We start from the raw sequence: 20,227 nt of genomic DNA, 5'->3' as shown, positions 1-20,227 counted from the left end.
CGGCGCGTGCGCATCTCTGCCCAGCAATGAAGTCGGGCTAGGTTGGATCAGATTGAGTAGATAAACAAAACGCCTGGGCGCCTGGTACGTCAATGTCGCTCCGAAATTTGAATTTTTCGCGTACCGTGAATATATAGCAATGCTACCTGGAGCAATTTTCGGTCGGAAGGCAAAAGGTTAGTCTTTAATTGTTCATTTTTGCAAAATCACGATCGAAAGATTTTTTTACTCATTCTTTTGTATTTTCTAGGGGGATTCCAGCTCTCATTCTTATTCCTCGTCCTCGTCTTATCCAAGATGCACAATTTTCCTCAAACATAGCAGTCGCTAGAAAATTAACTACAAGTAAGATATTAAGGTATATATAACAAAATAATTCTCCTCGATAGACAGATTGTACAAAAATTATATGAAAATGACGTTATAAATTGAAAGATTTCACAATAATTATGCTAAGATGATCGCCAGTTCGTTAAAATTAATACAAAGATCTATTTTCTTTGAATCAAGTTTTGATTTTATTACCGAAATAATAAACTCCATTTTTCAATGTCTATTAATAAGATTACAAATATCAAAATACAATCTTTTTAATATTATATATTTATTTTTCATCCTAATACAAACTTCGCTACAATTGTTATAAAGTAGAATTTATATTACATAATATTCATCTTATCATTATAATTCAGATCGTATAAAGGTAAGGGGCTCCTTATCTGTTCACAAATTTAATATTACAAAATCTTTAAAAGATATTAGAAAATGTAATTAAAATTTATACGTAGCACTATCGATATATTTAAAAAATTATCACTATAATTTATAATTAGTACAAATAGTAGAAAATAGTTATATTTAACCAAAATTTTAAGATCCGTTAACTTCAGGGAGTTATTGCTCACCCCTTCTCCCTTTTCCCCTTCTTATCTTATTTGCATAGCTTTGGTATAGCACAGTCTTACAATGTACGTAGTTATTACGTACTACTGGAAAAAAACGCTTTTCTATTTATATTTAAACAATACGTCTATTTACGAAGAGAGATTTCGGAAAATGTTTCAAACGCAAATCGACTTCCCAGGGGGAATACCTAATATCACTACACGAATCACTCGGCATATACTGCTTGGTAGGCGTGACGCAATACCGATGTTACCGATAATAAGCGACGTGCCTATTTAATGTGATTCAACTTGTAAATTTGGAGCCGGTTTCGAGTTTGCGATATCCGGCGCGCCTTTCTTGGAACGTTGATTAAAAGCCACCCGCGAACTATATATTTCACTTAGCAGAACCAGGTTTTCGCGGGCTGCTCGTGTAGTCAGAAATCGGCACGTAAACCGGCGCTGCGAACACGAAATAAAATGAATACATGACACACAAGTTAGAAACGAATATGAAATACACGTGAAAGCCGCGATTTGAAGAATACTTACAAGCTACTAGGTCCGGTGTAAGGTGGTGGATTTGGACGAATGTATGGATTGCAGCGTTCGCCAGAGGTCCTAAAAGATAATAACGAAACATCACATCAAAACAACATTCGGATTATAGATAAATGTATAAAACGAGCGAAAATTCTATTAACGCCTAAATTCCTTAAATATTTCTTCAAATGCCCTTCTGTAAATTTTTTTTCGCAATATTGTCTTCGAGATCTAAATTATCCGAAACGCGTCATAGACGGCTTATAAACAGCTCATTTCATAAATACATTTATGCTTTTACGTAATAAAAAACGGTTATAAAAAAAATGAAGAATTTGACTTCGTACAAGTGCCTCTTTACGACTTCCACGTAACAGATTCACAATGCGATTGCATCCAAGTGCTTTTTACTGGAAATAATTATAGCTGTATAATAGTACTATGATACATGCATACGTTTTGATTAATGAATCCGCCTGCGACTAACGCACAGCGTCGCGTTTTCTTCCCAAGAAATGATGTCCTGCTATGTCAGAAGCTGCTACGTAATAAACGAGATAATCTATCGTGATTTTTTTTATATCTTATCTGAATCAGAATCTTTCGAGAAAGAGTTCCGGAGTAGAAAAAAGAGTACTTGAATATTCATCAAATATTATACACTCGTAGTTTTCTAGAGATCGAAACCAGTATGGCTTGCATGCGTATTTTGTTGTAAAAAAATGCACGTGTGTATTAAAAAAATGCACGTTGTCTCCGCACTTAATTCGTCACGGAAAATTTGCGTGTAACAAACTTACACCTAGATCTTTCTATATGTAGAGTGTTGAACAACTCGAAATCGATTATTATGTTCGGTTTGTTCCAAATTTCTACCTTGGACTTCGCGATAGGGAATCATTCGGACTCGATGGCTGAGCTGACAGGGACTTCAGGGTGCCTCTCTCCGACATAGCGTATTGCACCATTTGTATTCCATTGTTCCCGACTCCTTCTCCTGGCGTAGGTTCTCGCTTCTCGCTGTAAAAATAGGAACGACTCGTTAAGGTAGGCATTTAAATTTAGCGGGATATTAATTTCTTATGATTCTCGGATTTTGATTTCGCGTTTCCATGCAACGAAGAAGTAGTGAATAAAATTAAAATCCACTTTTAAAAACCTGCGCTAGCCGTTATTTTCTCGTCATAATTATCGCGTAAGAAATATATCATTAATCTTCATTTGCAAGGTTTTAAGAAGCGTTTATCCATTTTAGTATTGCTATGTTCCAACGTACGAGTCATTACGTAGGAAACATGCAGATAAATTAGAAAAGCTTAGAAAATGTATGAAATTAATCGAAAAAAATGAATTTCACTCGAATTTAGTAAAATGCGAGATTTGGTCGATACTTCTATTAATTCGCGATATATTTACGCTATATACACTAAAAACACGAAGTTAGTAATATCGCGTCACTTTGCGAAAATTAGTAACTATTAAAAATATCAGATATGTTGATTCACTCAATGAATAGTAAATATACCTGACAGGTTGTTTTTTCAAGAGAAAAATATTAAAGAGTTCATCGAAATATTCATCAGACTCCGGATCCTTCCTAGGAAAATAAAATATAAATATCTGTATTTTTTCCATCGCAGCAATGCCTTTATATAACGATTAATCAATTAATATTATTAATGTGAATCTTATCCGATCGATTGAACGTTAATATTTGCGTCAATCATAAATTATAGTGACACCGACAAATCAAGTTATGTTTAAAAACAAAAATTGTTCTTTGCAATGAGGCTCTAGTAATGTTACGCTATTTTTTTCATAATGACTGGTATTTTAATTACCATTTACGTCATAATACAATAGTCACAGGCCTCGGGCCACAAACACACATAAGATATAATAAAAAGTGAAGAACCCGTATAAACATTTATGAAATTTTTTTCAGACAAATTATAAACAACATTCGTTTGTTACTAAAAAAAAGCATTAAATTAATTATTCGTATATTTCTAAAAATTGTATTCATTTTTACAAACGACGATATAATAATGCAATAAAATGTGCAATAAAATATTATCTTTTTTCTACAAAATTATCTTATACATCTTTTGTTCGTGATAAAAATCAAGATCTTCGCCAATATTTCCATCAATGCAATGTAAAATAAAATATTGACAAAACAATATAGCACAATGAAATATTAAATACACGCGCACGGACAATATTCCTCATGATACTTGGTTGAAATTCCCTTCCAATTAACATCCACGGATTTATCGTAAAACCGGAAGAAAGTCGATAAGATTCTAAACCGAAGAGAGTGCGCTGGTAAAATCCGTTTATCGTATAATTTCGTATAATATCGTATAATTCCGAAGAAAACCGGATTCTTTCCGGACCGTTGTGACAGGCCTCTACGACTCATCTGCCACAACGAATAGATCCTCTTCACGGATAGATTTTCTTCCTCTCCCTCTCTTTCTCCCCTCTCATTCTCTCTCTCTCTTTCTCTCTCTCTCTCTCTCTCTCTCTCTCTCTCTCTCTCCCCCCCTCTCTCTCTGTCTTTCTCTCACTCTCTGAAACCGCCAGAACTTTTTAACGAGTCATATCACACCTATGACGCGCGAGTCCTGTTCCTGTTTGCGCAGCGTTGTTCGCATTATCAACCGCGCGATTGCCTTGATCACACGCGCGGTTTGATCGCGCGATGCGGTTTTGCCGGGATCCCCTCGGGAGAACGCGAGCGATTCGACAAAAAACGCGGAAACGCATTGTACGAATTGATCGTAACGTTATTCAAATCGATCCCGATGCCGCTCGCGGCCACGCGAAATGTACGCGGATGCGTCAGCGTTGCGTCAATCGTCACGTGTGGCACGACGTAATTGACTTGTTATCGCGACGAGTCGATGAAAATTGTCGCGCCCCACGGTGTATACTCAAAGGCACGCACGCACTCGAGCGTGCGTGCGTGCGTGCGTGCGTGCGTGCGTGCGTGCGTGCGTGCGTGCGTGCGTACGAGCGAGCGAGCGCGCTTTCGGCAGGGTCGTGCGATTATCAGGCACCACGAATAACCGGCGACCTGATTACAGCTGTTAACCAAGTTCCGTCACATTTCGCCTAATCGCGCCTCGCGATACGCTTCTAATTATGGACGCGAATCGAGTTCCACGATGTTCGCCCGTGGCAACGATCTTACTGGCGACGTGACAAACGCACATTTTTTTTTTCCCGCTAATCGGGATCTCTGCCACAGGCTGGAGGACAATCTGTCTGATGTTGAAGCTCGTCAAAATTGTTACATCTGCATCTTATTAGTAAATTATAAACGTCATCGGAAATATTTTTGCAAAAATAGATTGTATTATGATTGATAATATTTACGTTACCAAACGCGTTTCATAATTATTATGTGCCGGATGTTCGATAATAGACTTATTACACTTGGCGAACAGAGCGATTATAGATTCGTGTTTATTTTCCCGACGGTCGTAACTCGTATATTGATGTGAGCTGTTTATAAATTACCTCAGTTTTATTGCTCTCGGTCGCAAAAAATATTGACGATTAGATTAGATGCGATTTCATGTATCGTTTCGAATACGCATTATCATTGAAAGGTTCAAGAGGTTTCGCTAAATATTTACGATAAGTACTTTGACGCAAAACGCTTAATTATAATAGATTAACGGGTATTATCAAAAGTAACAAGTTGCATGCTGCGTGCCAAGGTAAAAGTGTCTCGTAAAGTCGCCGATAAGATGATGAAATGACGCTTGCAAGGGAAACATATACGCCAAATTAAATTCATAACTTGTAATAACAAATTTGTAATAATAATTTGTAAGAAATGATAGTAGAACTAGAAGAAATTGTATACGCGCGCTAGATTTGATAACTATTAATTCTTATTATACTTTAGAAAAATCTAGTTAATAATAATGTATAATAATAAAGTGATGAATGGATCGATATATTTTTCCTAGCAATTTTATATGCGGATGTAAAAATATGGAGATACTTAGCTAGAGCAGTTTTCATAAGCGCATAAAGCCTATAGATTTATGGTAGCACTTACGCGGTGACTTCGTAAAGTGGCTTTTGTAGCCATTGTAAGCATCATTTCCGGGCACTTCACGCCTCTTACAGCAGTGAAGCCGGGCCACACTGCTTTTGTGACCAGCAATTGAAGCGTTCATCTCAGACAGCGTTATGTCATTTTGCGGACTTGTAGATATTATTAGAAACTCTCATCCTATTCCACATACTGAACATGTAGGATCTAATATATAAAGTAAATAATACAATACGTACACGCATAATATTAAAAGAAAGATCGATCTCTAACGTTCTTTAGATTTCCTTTGGACAGCTTTTAGATTCCTTGTATTTGGGAATATGTATTAAATAATTGTTTGTACATTTTCGTACCAAATAATTATTCTTTAGATTACTTTTTCATAATCAAATGTATTTTTTCAAAGGAAACTTTTAATATGATTCGTACTATTGAAACAAAAAACTTGGTATACTTGTTCTTAAATCAAAGAATGTATTATTGATTATCTGTGACCGTTTGTTCGATGAAGCGTACAGAATACTTTTTTTTTTTTTTTACATAGATATACATAAATTTGCGGAATGACAGTGTCTTGTTTAAGCAGTGACACATCGATCGTCGCTCGGCGCATCGCGATCGTGGACGAAAGATCTGCGATAAGTGGGAAATTTTTAGTAGACGCGCGACCAGACGCCAATTCAGAAAATACAAAACTCAATGAGAGATGCTGATGTTTACATCGATCGAAATGTAAAATTAGCACGCGCCGTGTGATCGCCGATTGGCGGAAATTAATGTCGATCGCGGACATTACTCGCCGGTCTATTTCTGTGCGAACGCGCGAGTAAACGCACTCACCGATAAGCGATTCCGTTGCGTCATTCCGATCGCGATCGCGTCACACATACACATCTGGTCGTTCATTGCAAAGTGCCGATCACTCGCGGTCACTTACCCGTTCGTTCGTACATGCATTGTACGTACGTACGAGAGCACGCGTGCACGCACGCACGCCACGCAGGCCACGCACGCCACGCACGCCACGCGCCAGCATGGCATCATGTGTGTACACGCGGCTGAAAGAGACCAAAGTATACACCAAAATGGTAACAGTGTATGACGAACGAGAGCCTAAAAAGAGAGGAAAACCAGATGACACGATTTCACTTTGTCATCATCGTGACTAGGCGTAATTAAAATATTAAAAAAAAAGGTATACGTTGATATATTTTTTCTCTATGTATCGTTACTGCGATATCAGTGTTACGAAAAATATTAAAAACATGTTTTTAGTGTCAAAAGTATTAAATTAATTAGATATGAAATTCCTCATATTGCTTAATCAATGTCTTTTTTCTCATTCTTTCTTTGTTATTACTCTTTATTATTGGCTCTTTCTTCTGATTAGTTCATTCATGTTTCCTTTTCTTCTTTTTTCCTCGATTCGCATGTTCTTTCCATTTCTTCTTTATGCTTTCTTTATTTTCTCTTTTTTCCATTTCTTTTTTTCTTTCCTTTCCTTTGGGAAATATCAGTGCGGAGCAATGCTCTTGGAAATATTTGGAAATTATCGACGAGATATAACAAACAATTATTTTGATAATTTACGATTTGTAAATAGAAATAATCGAACAGAAAAACAAGCTCACTAAACTATGTAAACCTTTAGAAAAATCTCATATTGAAAATTATATGCGAGACATTAAATGTCATCGTTCCGCGATGTGTTATCAGTTTAATCACCGTTAATGATTCGGACCCAAACAGGTTTGACGTTCAACGAGTTAAAGTAGTCGTATTTGGTTTTACCGGTTAAATATGTATATATGTGCAAGATAACCGTGACGCACATAGAGTCGATAATAAGATCATAATCATATCGGACGTATAAAAATTACATCAGACGTATAAAAATTCCGATCCTGAACTCTTCTGCAAATAGTTATTCATGTCGCGTATTACCCCCCAATGACTATATAATTTTAATACTTTTTATTGTGCGTGTTTCTCAAAATAACAATGTCTGCTTCTTTGCAACTTAATAGTCGCAAATTAGCGACCTCTTAATAGTCGCAAATTAGCGACCTCAAATAATCGACCTCCGTTTTTATTACCTTGAACTGCAAGAAAAGGAAACTGGATAAAGTATACGGAAATAGCTCTTAATCTTTCAAGAAGCTACACGCATAAACGTTTATCTTTGTCTAATTCGAAGTTGATGTCCTCGTGAAAATTTTATTATACCTCATTCTTCCAAATCTTTTTTATTCCTTGACGTTCTGATAATTAAACCTTCTAGAAAAGATTGTTTACGTCATGAAAACCGGCTTCGAATCTGTTATTGAGATGTTCTTCGATAATGATCGTCTATCTGGCATATAAAACTATGTTTTTAATAATAGCCATTTGCTCTTCGTTCATTACAATTATTAATATAATTATATATGTCGTAAATTGAATAATACTTCTGTTCATGTTTATCGAAGCCAACATTTTACACTTACGTAAATTTCTTACTTATTCCTTTGATTCATCATGAATGACAGTCCGTGACATGTGCCTCTGAGCGGCCTTATCCTTTTTTTTTATCAATGCGACATATTTTATTATTTTATTTGGTTTCACGAAATATATACATATTAATGGCAAAAGGAAATACATAATATGTTATCTTCTTTTTAATATATTATAATTAAAATTTAATGATAAATCGCTTCAGTCTTTCATATTACTTTCGCGTTTAATACATTATATAGTGTGTCTCTTTTTTTTATAATTTATTGCCGTTTATAGTATATAATGTTACAGTTTATTTGTCGATATTTTATGTTATTCTTTTATCCATTTCTATTATTCTTTTATTCATTAACATATTGTTTTGCACTCTTGATCACCAAAACTTCATATTCATCTTATCTAGCTAGTTCAAACTCTGAATATTGCACATTTTCATCTTGTGCTCTCTCGGCAACAGTGCAGAATTTCTTAAGCGATTTTCTATACGTCAATGCAAAAAAAAGTGGAGACTGATATAATCGAAAAACATAAAAAATAAAAAGGAGTAAGAAAAAACAAATTAAGCATTCCAATTTTAATCTAAAATAGAAATATGCAAATCAAATTGTTGCGAAAAATATTGCGAGAAATAATCTTTTCGGAATGCAGATAGCCATCTGCATTATCTTGAAGCAATTTTTTATCAGAAGCTAGTTTTTTTTCTGACGAGATGTACCGAGCACTTACATTTTCTCGTGATGTAAACAAAAAGCGGTGCTGAGTAAGGCGCCCAGCACGAGGAGCAGCACGACCGGCACGAAAATCGTGGTGGCGATTTCCTTGAAGTAGCTTCTCGTCGGTATGCTGGCTTTCGTCGAACGGGCCCAACGCCACTCCGTGTGCTCGGAAATGCCCGATGAGGGTAAACCCACTACGTTCGCACTGGGACCCCTCCGGGCACTTTCGTGCTGCAGACTGTGCTGATCTTCCTCCAGCTATACAGGAAACTGTACTTTCACCATCGTAACAAAGAGAGTTTATCGTATATAAGCAACGTATATATATAAGCAAAGATGTAACGCGTGATTTGCTGCACGATTGGCGTTTTACGTAAAATTGCGTCAATCAAATGTGGAAATTGATTGATTGAGATGACTCGGCAGAGCTAAAACTGCATTCCATTAAAAACGATTATGATGACTGATAGTACTCAAGAAATGCGATGACGATACGGTCGAGTGACTTGGAATGCTTGGAAATCTGCATAGTCCACGAAAAAATAATTAATATATTGAAGACTCTCGTATTGGCGTAATAGTGTAATTTCACATACAGTTGTACTTGTGTAATTTTGCAGAAGATAAATAACGTGGACATTACACGTAGCGAAATAAGCAATAGATTTTCATGCTGAAGACATATTCGAGAGACAACTTCTGTTGAGCATATCACATTAATCACGACAGATGAGGTTTCATCTGTGACAGCGCAATTTAATCAACAACTTACTAATCGGAAGGAACACCAGTCCAGTCTGAACTCAGCCTCTCGGAAGAGTATCTCTACGCTGGTCCTTTTGAAATCTCTAGGGCACGACGGCATTTTCCACAGCGGCTTGACCTCTTCCTGCAATTCGTTCAATTCCTGCGAGAACGGCATGGTACTACCCAGTCTCACGACGACTCTGAAATGGGAATGGATATTTTTTTTTTCTGTTCAAGGAGAAAGAATAACAATGAGAAATGTATCAGAGAGAGAAGAATAATTTTCAGCGAGAAATGTAAAATACACCGACCAATCAAAGAGGATTCACCTAAGTCAAGGAGTCACTGCTCGCGACTTTACGAAGAAATCTGTATTCGACTCTCGAATAATCGCGAATCATATCGCGATATCTACTTTACGGTGGTATTTGCGTCATTCCTGTCCAAGGATTCTTTTAAGTAGCGCACGTGAGATTTTTATTCGTATACATATAAGCGTGCATTAACAATAACGCAATAAATTGTGCTATTGTCTAGTGTACCTCGTGTATTGTTGACGCCACTGATGTAGGTCAATGTCGTTACCGCATTCAGAAATTATTATTAATCATTTTTTTTTGTCGTTGCATTTTTTTACTTGAAACGCAACCTATCCCAATACCAATTATTTTAATTCTTTGAGGAATAATCGTCTTCCATTAGTAAAATTTGTATCAAATAAATCTGATCGCAACGTTTTAACCTCTCGCATTTTGTAATAACTATTGCGCGTTGGTTGAAAATTTAAATCATAATTCTCGCTGATTTCAATGTTCCGTTTGCCACGGAATTATATAATTATTACATACTGAGCTTTCTTGCGTGTGACAGCCTATAGATCACTTGATTCGCGCATTTAAATTCGAGATTTTTCGCAAATACCTACGTCAATCGAATAACAGTATTCGAGACTAATTTTCGAGACCGATCACTACGATATGCTGCGAGTAATGTATATGATATTAACTCGACGTTTATAACGTGGAAATCATCGTGGCTAGTTAATGTACAGGAAACGCAAAGTTAACTTCTGCTTATTACATCCACGCAACTTCTTTTGTCTATTCCCAAAAAAAGACTTTGCCGTGCCTGCGAATTGGAGGAACGTACAATTCGAATTAAAGTTACGACATCGAAAATGTTTATTCTGAAATATTATTTGGATCGTGACTTTCATTTGTGATGAATGTTATCGTAGACTTCGGGAATTCACGCTGATAAGAACCGCTCGGACAGCGAAACTCGGACGGTTTCGTATGCTGTCCGATATTGAAACATCCAATCAAACCCCCGACGATCTCGCGATCGCCAACTCCCGGCTTTCACTGATACGTAAAGATACCGTGCACTGATACGTATCTAAGGTCGAATGCACGAGGTGGCTCCTTAGGCGCGGTCTTATCACCCGTGGAAACAAGTCCCCCGCCAGTCAGTCAGTTAAGTGTTCCGAGAGCGTGACGACAATGTCGCATTTATGTTGGAAATAATTGCCGTTGGCAAACTGTTGATGGTGTCATCGTACTTCGCGCGCGACGCAATAAGTCTGAAAGTGACAACCCAGACAGTTTGCAGTGTTAGTTCGCGCGATCGATCACTGTAATCGATTTATCTTAGTCGCGGGAGAGATTAATCGTGCCGCTCTCCCGTCTCGCGACCGTGGGCGCGAAATTTCAGAACTTTCGCTCCGTTACGTGGCTATGATAGCTCTCGTTATTGAAGAACGTCTTCTGAAAAATCCTTGAGCACGAACGACGTGAGAGATGAAGGGCTGAATAAGGTGAAAGAGGTCCGTCGAGTCCTTGCCGCCGAAAAATTCGGATTGTTTATCTTATTTCTCTTGCATATCTAACTAGATACGTATCATGAAGTCGAGTGTGTTTTCGATGTCTTTATACGGTACCGATTGATTGCGTAGTCGATTTATCTCATCGTGAGAGATTAATCGTCGCGCTGTTTTCAAGCTTTCGCTCAATCGCACATTTAAGGTGATGCACGTGCCAAACCGCCTCGGCGTTGATCGAATACAAAGTGCGGTGACAATACAATGATACAACGTAAGAAATATAATACGTAGGTGTCACGAGGCACAAAAAGTAACCCCTCGATTATTTGTCGAACACGTGACAGTTTCAGGTTTTATTGTCAGGATAACAACGACGAATTCGTAGGAGCGGCGAATTCCGAATAATTATCGTTACGGTTTTGCTGCATATTTTTGCCGACAATAGCGTCGTAACGGCGACAGACACCGATACCGCTAGCAGGTGAGAATGCATTCGCGTTGCAAACTCGCTGTGCGAGAAGTTTCAGCGACGGGGAACAGAAGTTTTCATCCGGACGATTGTGTCAGTCAGTGCGCAAAAAGAGAAGCACACGTCTGACAAAAAGGGAGACTAAAAGATAGAGAGGAATTCTCGTAACTTTTTATTTTTAAATTTCTTACTTTATGTAACTTGCTATGAATAAAAGGCGGATTTGTATTAGTCACATTATGCACATCTTATATAAGTCACATGTATATGTATTATTTTTATATTTAACGTAGAACTTTAAGCGAAGGATTTAATTTGTGTAAAGAATAACTGCTTTATTTATAAAAAAAAAAAGAAAAGTTGACTCACATCATTTCCGTAACGACCGACTTAATTTTACTTAAGTCACACATAATGAGTCAGGTGTGATGAATCAGAAAATCATCAAGAATAATAACGGAATAATCTCGAAAGATTAAGACTGCAAAACATATTTATCCAAGTATTATTAATAATCAATCTTACTTTCCGTGAGAAAAAGAAATCATTGTCCCCAATCTTGTGGAGAAGCACGTCGTAGCTTAAGATTTTGAGCTACTCCACAATGAATCAATGTCTTTTACTGCGAAATCGTTACTTCCACAGTGAATCAATATCTTTTATCGCGAAATTTGTTACTTCTTACTTTTTGCCTCTCCAAACATAAATCTGCATTGAGAATATAATGTCTTTCTCTCTTTCCTGTCCTCCGATATCTCACGTAACCTCCCATGTCACGTCGAATATAACAATGGTTTCGTAACGTTTGAATTTCTTTTGACACGACGCGCCTCATGTCGTGTGTAAATACGTTGTTTTTATGTCATACATTGTTGCACCGGAAGGAAGTCGGCCCACGCCGCGGCCGCGCTTCAATAACATCGGCACCGCGCATGACTTGTCTCTGCATTCTGCATGCACAACAAGATCATTTTCCATGATGATTCTGCAGACGAACGAGCATACACACATGTAAATGTATAAAAATGGATAAAATATTACAAACTAGAGTCGGGAAATTAATTCATCGACGTCATAAACAAATGTATCTTAAAGAATCTTTTATTAGCCAATTCCAGTTTCCAATTGTAAATTACTTCTGCCGCAGTTGTCGTAATTTTCTTGTTTTTCTTGATCGCTTATCGTCGCTCTCGCGTAAATTTTCTCAATGATAAAAATAACAATCGTTATCTCTATCAACGACGATTGTAATCGACGATTATAGGAAATTCACATCGTTTTAGAAACGGATGGGTATTTTTCTGCGAGGAGCGTGACGGACGCAAAAGCGGAAGATAAATCGCGTTATCATCCGTTTACGTGCCGATCGTAGGAGTACCGCGATAAATCATGATCGTTGATCCGTAGAATCAAAATCTTGGGGGAGTCACAACGCGTTCACTGTGCGCCACGACGTGATTGTGAACGCCCAATGGAAAGTCCATCGGCTCGATTCCACGTAATCAAAGGCTTATTCCGGAGAATGTGTGAATAACAGTGTCGTCATTCTTTTGCGGATTCCATGGGAAATGATTGCATCTCCGCGCGTAGAAGCGATATCTGTCGATCTATGACGTCACAGTGAGAACCGGCACTGAGCCGCATCTTATCGCGATGATATAACCGATAAAAATCTTTAATTGCGATTCAAGACAATTGATGCAGTATTATTCATCATATTATGCGGTTTTGTGCAAAACACCGGGAATTTTATTAATACGTAATGCACGTAGCGCAACGTCATGAATTTGTGGAATAACAATGCAAATGATTGACGTTACTGTTTTCATTGTCCGCTTCGATTCGACGACAGATGAGTCTGACAGATCATCACGTTACTTGCAATATTCCCTAATAATAAACTTTTTTTTATATTTATACAACACGTATATTACAAATGAAACGAAAGTATGTGAGAAATAACGAGCGATTACAATGTCGATCGCTATCTCTTAATGACTTCCATTCCTCAAAGTTGCCGGCACATAATTAGATCAGAAACATATCCGATAAGAGACCGTACTTACATCCTTTGGGCATATAAATAATATGCGATATATAGCGCATATAGCATATAGGAAGTAGCAATATATAATTATAAAAACAACCTGTCCGGGCCACGTCACTGTTTGCGGTCAAGCGATTAGTACGTCAGCGATATCAAAGAAACTGCTTAATTTCGTCATAACAACACTCTTCTCATACTTATTCTTCAAGTTAATGCGTTTTTATGAGGTTTTTTCGCACATTTATAATTTTCCAATTGCGTAATTGACTACGATTAAAGTCGAGAAGGAATTTCAATTACGAAAACAATTTGTCAGATAAAAAAAAATCATTGTTGGTTGACATCAAATAACATAAAGCATAATAACATTTTTTAATTTATTTTGCTACAGCTTGCGTGTCTGTTACGATGATTGCTTCTTTGTATTTGACGATTAATGAAATGTTTTATAAATCGAAAGAGGCAAAAGTCATGGTCGAAAGTTTTGTTCTTTCAAATCTCGTAGCAAATTCTACTCTTTGGATTTAAAGATTAAATTGAGTAGTTTGGCGGAAGTTAACTTCTAAAAATATAACTTACCCTTCGCCTTCGCTAGGCTTCAGAGGTAAACGAGCTCCAAGCTCAATCGCGGACGCCAAAAAAGTCACGTACAAATCCGCAGCGCCTTTCCACAACTTTTTCCTGCGGTTAAATAAAATACACATCAGCGTAAGAAGTTATATTATCTAATTTCCTATTACTTAACGGTACAAACATGTCAGAAGCAGAACTAATCGGTTTCATTTTTTGTAAATTTTTCAATTGGAATGATTACATGATTAGATTTTATTTATTTTTTTTTCTATTTTTTTACTTTATACTTTATTTTTTTTTTATCTTTTATTTATATTTTTTTTCTATTTATTACTTTATTTTTGATCAATTAAACTTTTCATATCAAATTCATATCAAAAAAATTCCCCTGTTTACAAGTTTCGCAGGAAAGGAAATGATATATGACGTACGTTATCGGTATCAAGGATGTTGAAACTGCGGGACTCAAGTAACTCATAAGAAATTTATGCAACCAACCTAAATATATTGAGAAGTTTTTCAGTGCGATTGCGATCGAACATATCTTCTACGTTGAGATTATCGATTTTCAGATGCACTTCGTACTTTGTCAAATTCTCCTTCTCGAGTACATTCATGTCGAGCACTTTATAACGGGTTTCATAGGTGTGCTTATTCAATCCCACGATTTCGAGCTGAAATTACTCTAATTAAACACTGTCAACAGACGATATAATAATTATGCATTACCTGAAAGTATTTTTGATCTTTGGGGGCGACGCCATATAAAAAACCGTGATGATCTTTCTTGCTATAAGTGTAATGTATCCATGATGGGAGATCGGGGGCGTTCAGCAAAGAGGGTTGATATGAAAATTGATCAGAGTGTCCTGAAATAAAACAGCACAACATAAGTATTCCTTCACGATACAGAAATTGCCAGAACGATTACATATAAAATAAAAATTAAAAATATGAGAAATATAAAATATTTATGAGAGAGTAGAAAAATTAAAAAGTGGAAAAATGAAAAAAATTGATACGAATATTTTGCTTTATTACGAATAAAGCTTTACGAATAAAATGCAAAGGAGAATTAAATATGTAAATTAATTAAGAATACAAAAGTGCCAGAAGGTAAATTTTTATATACAAATTTTTTTTGCTGTTTTTTTAAGAAACAAGGAATTAAAACGGCAGACAGAATAAAATTAACGAGGCAACATTTCTTAATGTTGATAAAAAAAGAAAGGAAAAAAAATAAAATATAATAAAATAAAAAAAGAATCTCTCTCTCTCTCTCTCTCAAATATAAAGCTTAAACAACACGAAACACGTGATGATCTAAAATCTCTTCCGAGATCCTTTCACTTCTCTCGAAATGATCGATTGATTCAAGTTTGAAGAATATAAAATAAATTTTTTTTACGCCAGCGTGGGAGGCGCAGCCCCGTTCTGATATGGGAAATATAATGTTCTATACAAAGTAAGGATAAATTTAATGATTCGTTTCGTGTACCGTTAAAATTATACGAAGGCGTTGAATTAGAAAGTACCGCGGTATGCGACAATATTGGTCGTAAGGTCAGCGCAACATTTACGACGGTCCAGCAAGTAATTGCTATTCGCGGTGTGTTACAAATGACGTACGAAGACATAGTTTAATTTATTGTGAAATGGGTTAATGGGTACTCATATATAATCATAGAGAATAATTATAGCTATTTAATATTATCCTTTATTTTAGATTTGAAATTTATTTAATACTGACTCATAAATAGTAATAAAAATTATATAATTGAATCGATTATATGACATGCAAAAAGATTTCCCCTCTTTCAAGATTGCATATTTTTTATAGAAATTATAATTTTAGTTATATTAATTTAACAAATAAAAATCTAAAAGATATCTTAGTTTTTCAAAAGTTCACTCTTTCTCATTAATTATATTAAGACAATAAAGTTTGAATGTAAAATAAAGTAAAGTAATTAACAATTATAAGTACTTACGTAAAGCAATTGCGAGAACTTTTAAACTTTTTGATTATTTCATCTTTTCTCTCATTTGATAAAAAAAGCGAATAAACTGAGAACAATGAAACATACAATATGATATCTTTTTTTCTGATATCTTTTGTTCTTTCATAATAATTTTTGTAAGATAATAAAAATTAAATGTATCAGGACTCTGTTAATTATATTGATATTGGAAACGACAGGATATTTTTTTAAGAAAAATTATAATAGATAAAATGTAAGTCTCTTACCATCTGCACTCCAGTCGAAAGTCTCGGGCCTGATGGGAATGACAAAGACCTCCGTCATTAGAATGCTCTCGGTGGCGACGAAGGCCACCAATGTCGACAGTAATATTACGTTTGGATGCATGATGTGCTAGAAAGTGTTAACGGGCAATACCGACAATGAAAAGGTCGACTGGTGATATCAAGATACAATCACATAAACGAGCGAGTAACGTTTTTGACACAGACGATCGAAATCGCTTCATAAGAATAAAAATGTCACTTAGGTTAAACCTATTTCTAAGTTCATAGGACAAATGGGCGTTATTGAATGTGTGCTTATTTCATCTCGTGATCTCATGTAAAACATAGGCAAAGATTTCAAGATCAAGGAACACTCAAAAAAATAAAATTCGATATAATTTAAAAGAGAAATCTCTTAAAGGTTATACATATAATATTATATAAATAATATTTTTTGAAAATAGAAAATAAAAGGATAGAATAAATAATTTTATTTCTTAAAAATGAATTTACCTGTTATTTAATGATTTACTATGATTTAATAATTTTTTAAAGCTAGTAACATTTCAAGGATTGAGATCCCAATTTAATTTCTGAATTAAAATAAGTCGACTATATTAGATTGAAAATATCCAGCATACGTTCTTCGCATGACTGTCAAACACATTTTCAGTGAAATATACTTTCTTCAAAGTTATGTTTTTATTCAAAAACACTGCCAGCTTTCTCAGAAGCGATGCATGCTGTAAAGAAAACGCGATTTCTACTTACGATGCGCGATTGATGCGTCTTTGTTGATTGTTGATTTTTAGCGGAACTCGTATGTCAATATCCGTTCGTCAATATCAATACCATGTATACGTTGTGTGTGACTCATGTATGGTATCTAGTGTAAAAACCGCGACGTATCTTCTGGTTTTGTCATTATCGTGCGTGCATTGTCCGGCGATTCAGGTCAGAGAAGTATGCGTCGTTCTCGACTGGAATACTCCTCTCTGCATCGATTGTTCCCGATAATTTTCCCGGGGATGCAGCATTAATATTAGTCAGACGCGACACCATGGACTTTTGTTCCCCGCGATGCAAGGTCCAATCTCCCTGCAAGAAATTACGATGGCAAACTCGATTGGAATTTTCCTCAGATATCTCTTTCTTTTACAGTGGTTACTCTCATTGCTCATTGTTAGAGTACTGCAATGCCAATACATTCTAACGCTTAAGTCTCGAGAGAAATATAAGTTCGAAAGAAAGTTAGAAGTTATCAAGAAAAATCTGGGATTGTGAGTGACTTTTCAAAAGATAAATTTTCTTTTCGAAATAAGTATACTTTTCTTTCGAAATAAAGAGGGATATAAACAATTGAAAATTTATATGTAAAATAAGATAGATTTTTAAGTTCTTATTTAAATAGTTTTCATTTTTTAAAAATATAAACTTTTTCATTCACAAAATTATTAGGCCAATTTTTGTTTTAATCTAAACTTAGACAGCATGTTTTAGATTCGCTTTCAAACAATCGTGTTTGACTTATGTATGTTGATTACAATACATACAAATGTATAAAATACAAATGTATAAAATCTGGTAATTCTGAACTTATTACTTTTTACTTCTTGAATAACAATATTAAAGCACACAGGATAGTTTATTAAAAAGTTAGATTCACTATGATCTTTATGCATCACACAAGAGAAGATGAAGTAAAAGAAGGGATTATTTCCATCTCCTAAGTACAAGAGCTATCATTTAATATTAATATAATTAACGAAAGACATACCACGATTCCGAAATTTAACCTTCTCCTATAACAATGATACAATGACCCAATCCAACAGCAAGAAATCGCACCCACGTATCTCCACGAAATCGGGGAGACAGAGGCACGGCAGCTCTCCGCGAGCGATAAATCCAAGAAAGAACCCTGAGCAAAACGCGGCTCGGCGTCGCGATATTTCTGGCGTACCTGCTCAACTTCCCGGCGGGGTCACGGAAATCGAGCGGGGCGGTATCGATTGTTGCGCAAGAAGGTTCGCAGACCCCCGGTCGGTTAGCCGAAAATCCTTTACCTCCGACGTATCCGGCATTGACGAAGACGCGCTTCGTGTACGACACACACCACAGGCACTCGAGTCGACGCGATTCGTTCGCGGCTCCGAAAATCGACGCCACCTCCCGATGTCACCTCGTCGTCGACGTCGCCGTCGATCCCGCGTCCTCGTCGCGCGTGCGTCGCCAGCGCGTCGCTACACATTCGCGGCACGCACACATGCCGAAAGTTTACGCGCCCACGGAAGGTGGATCGTCCGCGGCAAATGCCAGCGGCCGGTAGCAGACGACACCGCCGGTCGAATGATCGGGTCAATGCGATGCGAGACGTAAGACGAAACAAAAACCGCCGACGGTCAAAGCCCCGCTCTCGTGGCCGAGCTCCACGCGCCTCGCCTCACGCGTAAAGCCGCCGGCGTGTAGCATTTAGAATCGCGTGTAACATAACGACAGGCGATGAGGCGTCTCGGCGACGACATACATACGTATGTCGCGACGAATGGAAAAATATTACGACCGGATCGCCGACGCGTCGACCAAGAAAAAAAGATGCGAGACGGATCACAGGCGTCCGCGCGGCTCTTCGTTCACATGCGCAGCTGGAGCTTCCGATTACACACACATATCGTCCTCAGGACCGTAGAGTATCTCATTTCAACGAAATTATCTCTTAAAAATCTTTAAATTTTGGGGCATAATTAAATATTCTGGACATGCAGTATGATATATATAATATATTAATATTTATTAAATAGCCGAAATATTGGATTTCAATTAAATATTTATTTGATCGAATCGCAGATGTTCTGCTCATCACGCACTAATGTATATGTGATAAAATAATTTCTATAAAATATATAAATGGATTGCGTAAAATTAAAAAGATATGTTTCATTTGGAAAAGGATTCAGACAAGAAATTAAAAATGCATTAAATTTATTAAATGATAGCGTTTAATTTCTTCTTTCTTGTTTCATCAAGAATTGAATGTTTAAACAATTTCCAATCGCAGTTGTGAACGTTCTAGCGATATTAAGAATCATGTTTAAAAACAAAAAGATAAGTAACAGGCTTGCATCAGACCTCGTTTCTTAATGCAACAATATTTTTATACTTCTCAGAAACAAATGCTGTAACAGTTGTTTGCTCCTATTTTTATCGTTATCCAAACTATAATAAATCTTAAATTTATGACTCTGTAGTTATTTGTTTTTTTTTCGCATATAAAGAATTGCGAGCGATTTATCTCGCAATAATATTCACGCGCAGATGATAATGACGTTGATACGACCAAGTTCCTAATAAACGTAATCGCTTTCATTGACGCAACTATGATTATCGCCTTTCACATATTACGATGACACACTTTTACTAAAACTTCCGTCTCACTCATTATCAGAATATCCTGCTAATGCTAGATAAATTTTTACGCTAGTCGAAAAACGCGATGCCGACTAACTATTAAGAAAAGTCAATTAAGCTATAATTGTCAATTAAATGTTATGTATTCTTTACAAATTCAAATTATAAAAGATTGTAAAAAATCCAATAT

General features: G+C 36.3%; 1 protein-coding gene and 2 long non-coding RNA genes across 8 annotated transcripts; 2 read left to right on the top strand and 1 right to left on the bottom strand.

The window, feature by feature from the left end:
• Positions 1-8: 8 nt before the first annotated feature.
• LOC148937974 (uncharacterized) lies at positions 9-759 on the top strand. The gene is made up of 2 exons (XR_016140365.1): positions 9-176; positions 251-759. It is a non-coding gene; the product is annotated as an uncharacterized LOC148937974 (long non-coding RNA).
• Scgalpha (sarcoglycan alpha) lies at positions 586-19,362 on the bottom strand. Of its 6 annotated transcripts, none has more exons than XM_089081428.1 (12): positions 18,407-19,362; positions 17,482-17,727; positions 16,630-16,756; positions 15,111-15,250; positions 14,880-15,055; positions 14,388-14,489; positions 9,496-9,670; positions 8,734-8,981; positions 2,956-3,027; positions 2,307-2,450; positions 1,440-1,508; positions 586-1,349 (listed from the first exon to the last, which is right to left on the bottom strand). In XM_089081428.1, the coding sequence occupies exons 2-12, from the start codon at positions 17,482-17,484 to the stop codon at positions 1,325-1,327; spliced, it is 1,281 nt and encodes a 426-aa protein (XP_088937554.1). In that variant the 5' UTR covers positions 17,485-17,727; positions 18,407-19,362; the 3' UTR covers positions 586-1,324. The 6 variants fall into 6 exon arrangements, with proteins under 6 accessions (XP_088937554.1, XP_088937562.1, XP_088937565.1 ...); XM_089081436.1 differs by having other exon boundaries at positions 18,593-19,362; XM_089081439.1 differs by having other exon boundaries at positions 17,401-17,727; positions 18,407-19,360.
• LOC105432461 (uncharacterized) lies at positions 9,665-12,001 on the top strand. Its single transcript, XR_968402.2, has 2 exons — positions 9,665-11,563; positions 11,637-12,001. It is a non-coding gene; the product is annotated as an uncharacterized LOC105432461 (long non-coding RNA).
• Positions 19,363-20,227: the final 865 nt, after the last annotated feature.

The sequence above is a fragment of the Pogonomyrmex barbatus genome, unplaced genomic scaffold, assembly GCF_055798465.1.
Source record: "Pogonomyrmex barbatus isolate J1 unplaced genomic scaffold, ASM5579846v1 scaffold1, whole genome shotgun sequence".
Taxonomy (NCBI): domain Eukaryota; kingdom Metazoa; phylum Arthropoda; class Insecta; order Hymenoptera; family Formicidae; genus Pogonomyrmex; species Pogonomyrmex barbatus.
The sequence above is the reverse complement of the archived record's forward strand: the minus strand, read 5'-3'. Positions and strand labels throughout refer to the sequence as shown.

Excerpts from the sequence above, each read along its gene's own strand:
- Scgalpha (XM_089081428.1), bottom strand. Across the intron at positions 8,982-9,495 it reads ACTGGTGTTCCTTCCGATTA|CTGGAGGAAGATCAGCACAG; the intron begins GTAAGTTGTTGA and ends TTTCCTGTATAG. Across the intron at positions 1,350-1,439 it reads TACACCGGACCTAGTAGCTT|CGCCGGTTTACGTGCCGATT; the intron begins GTAAGTATTCTT and ends TCGTGTTCGCAG.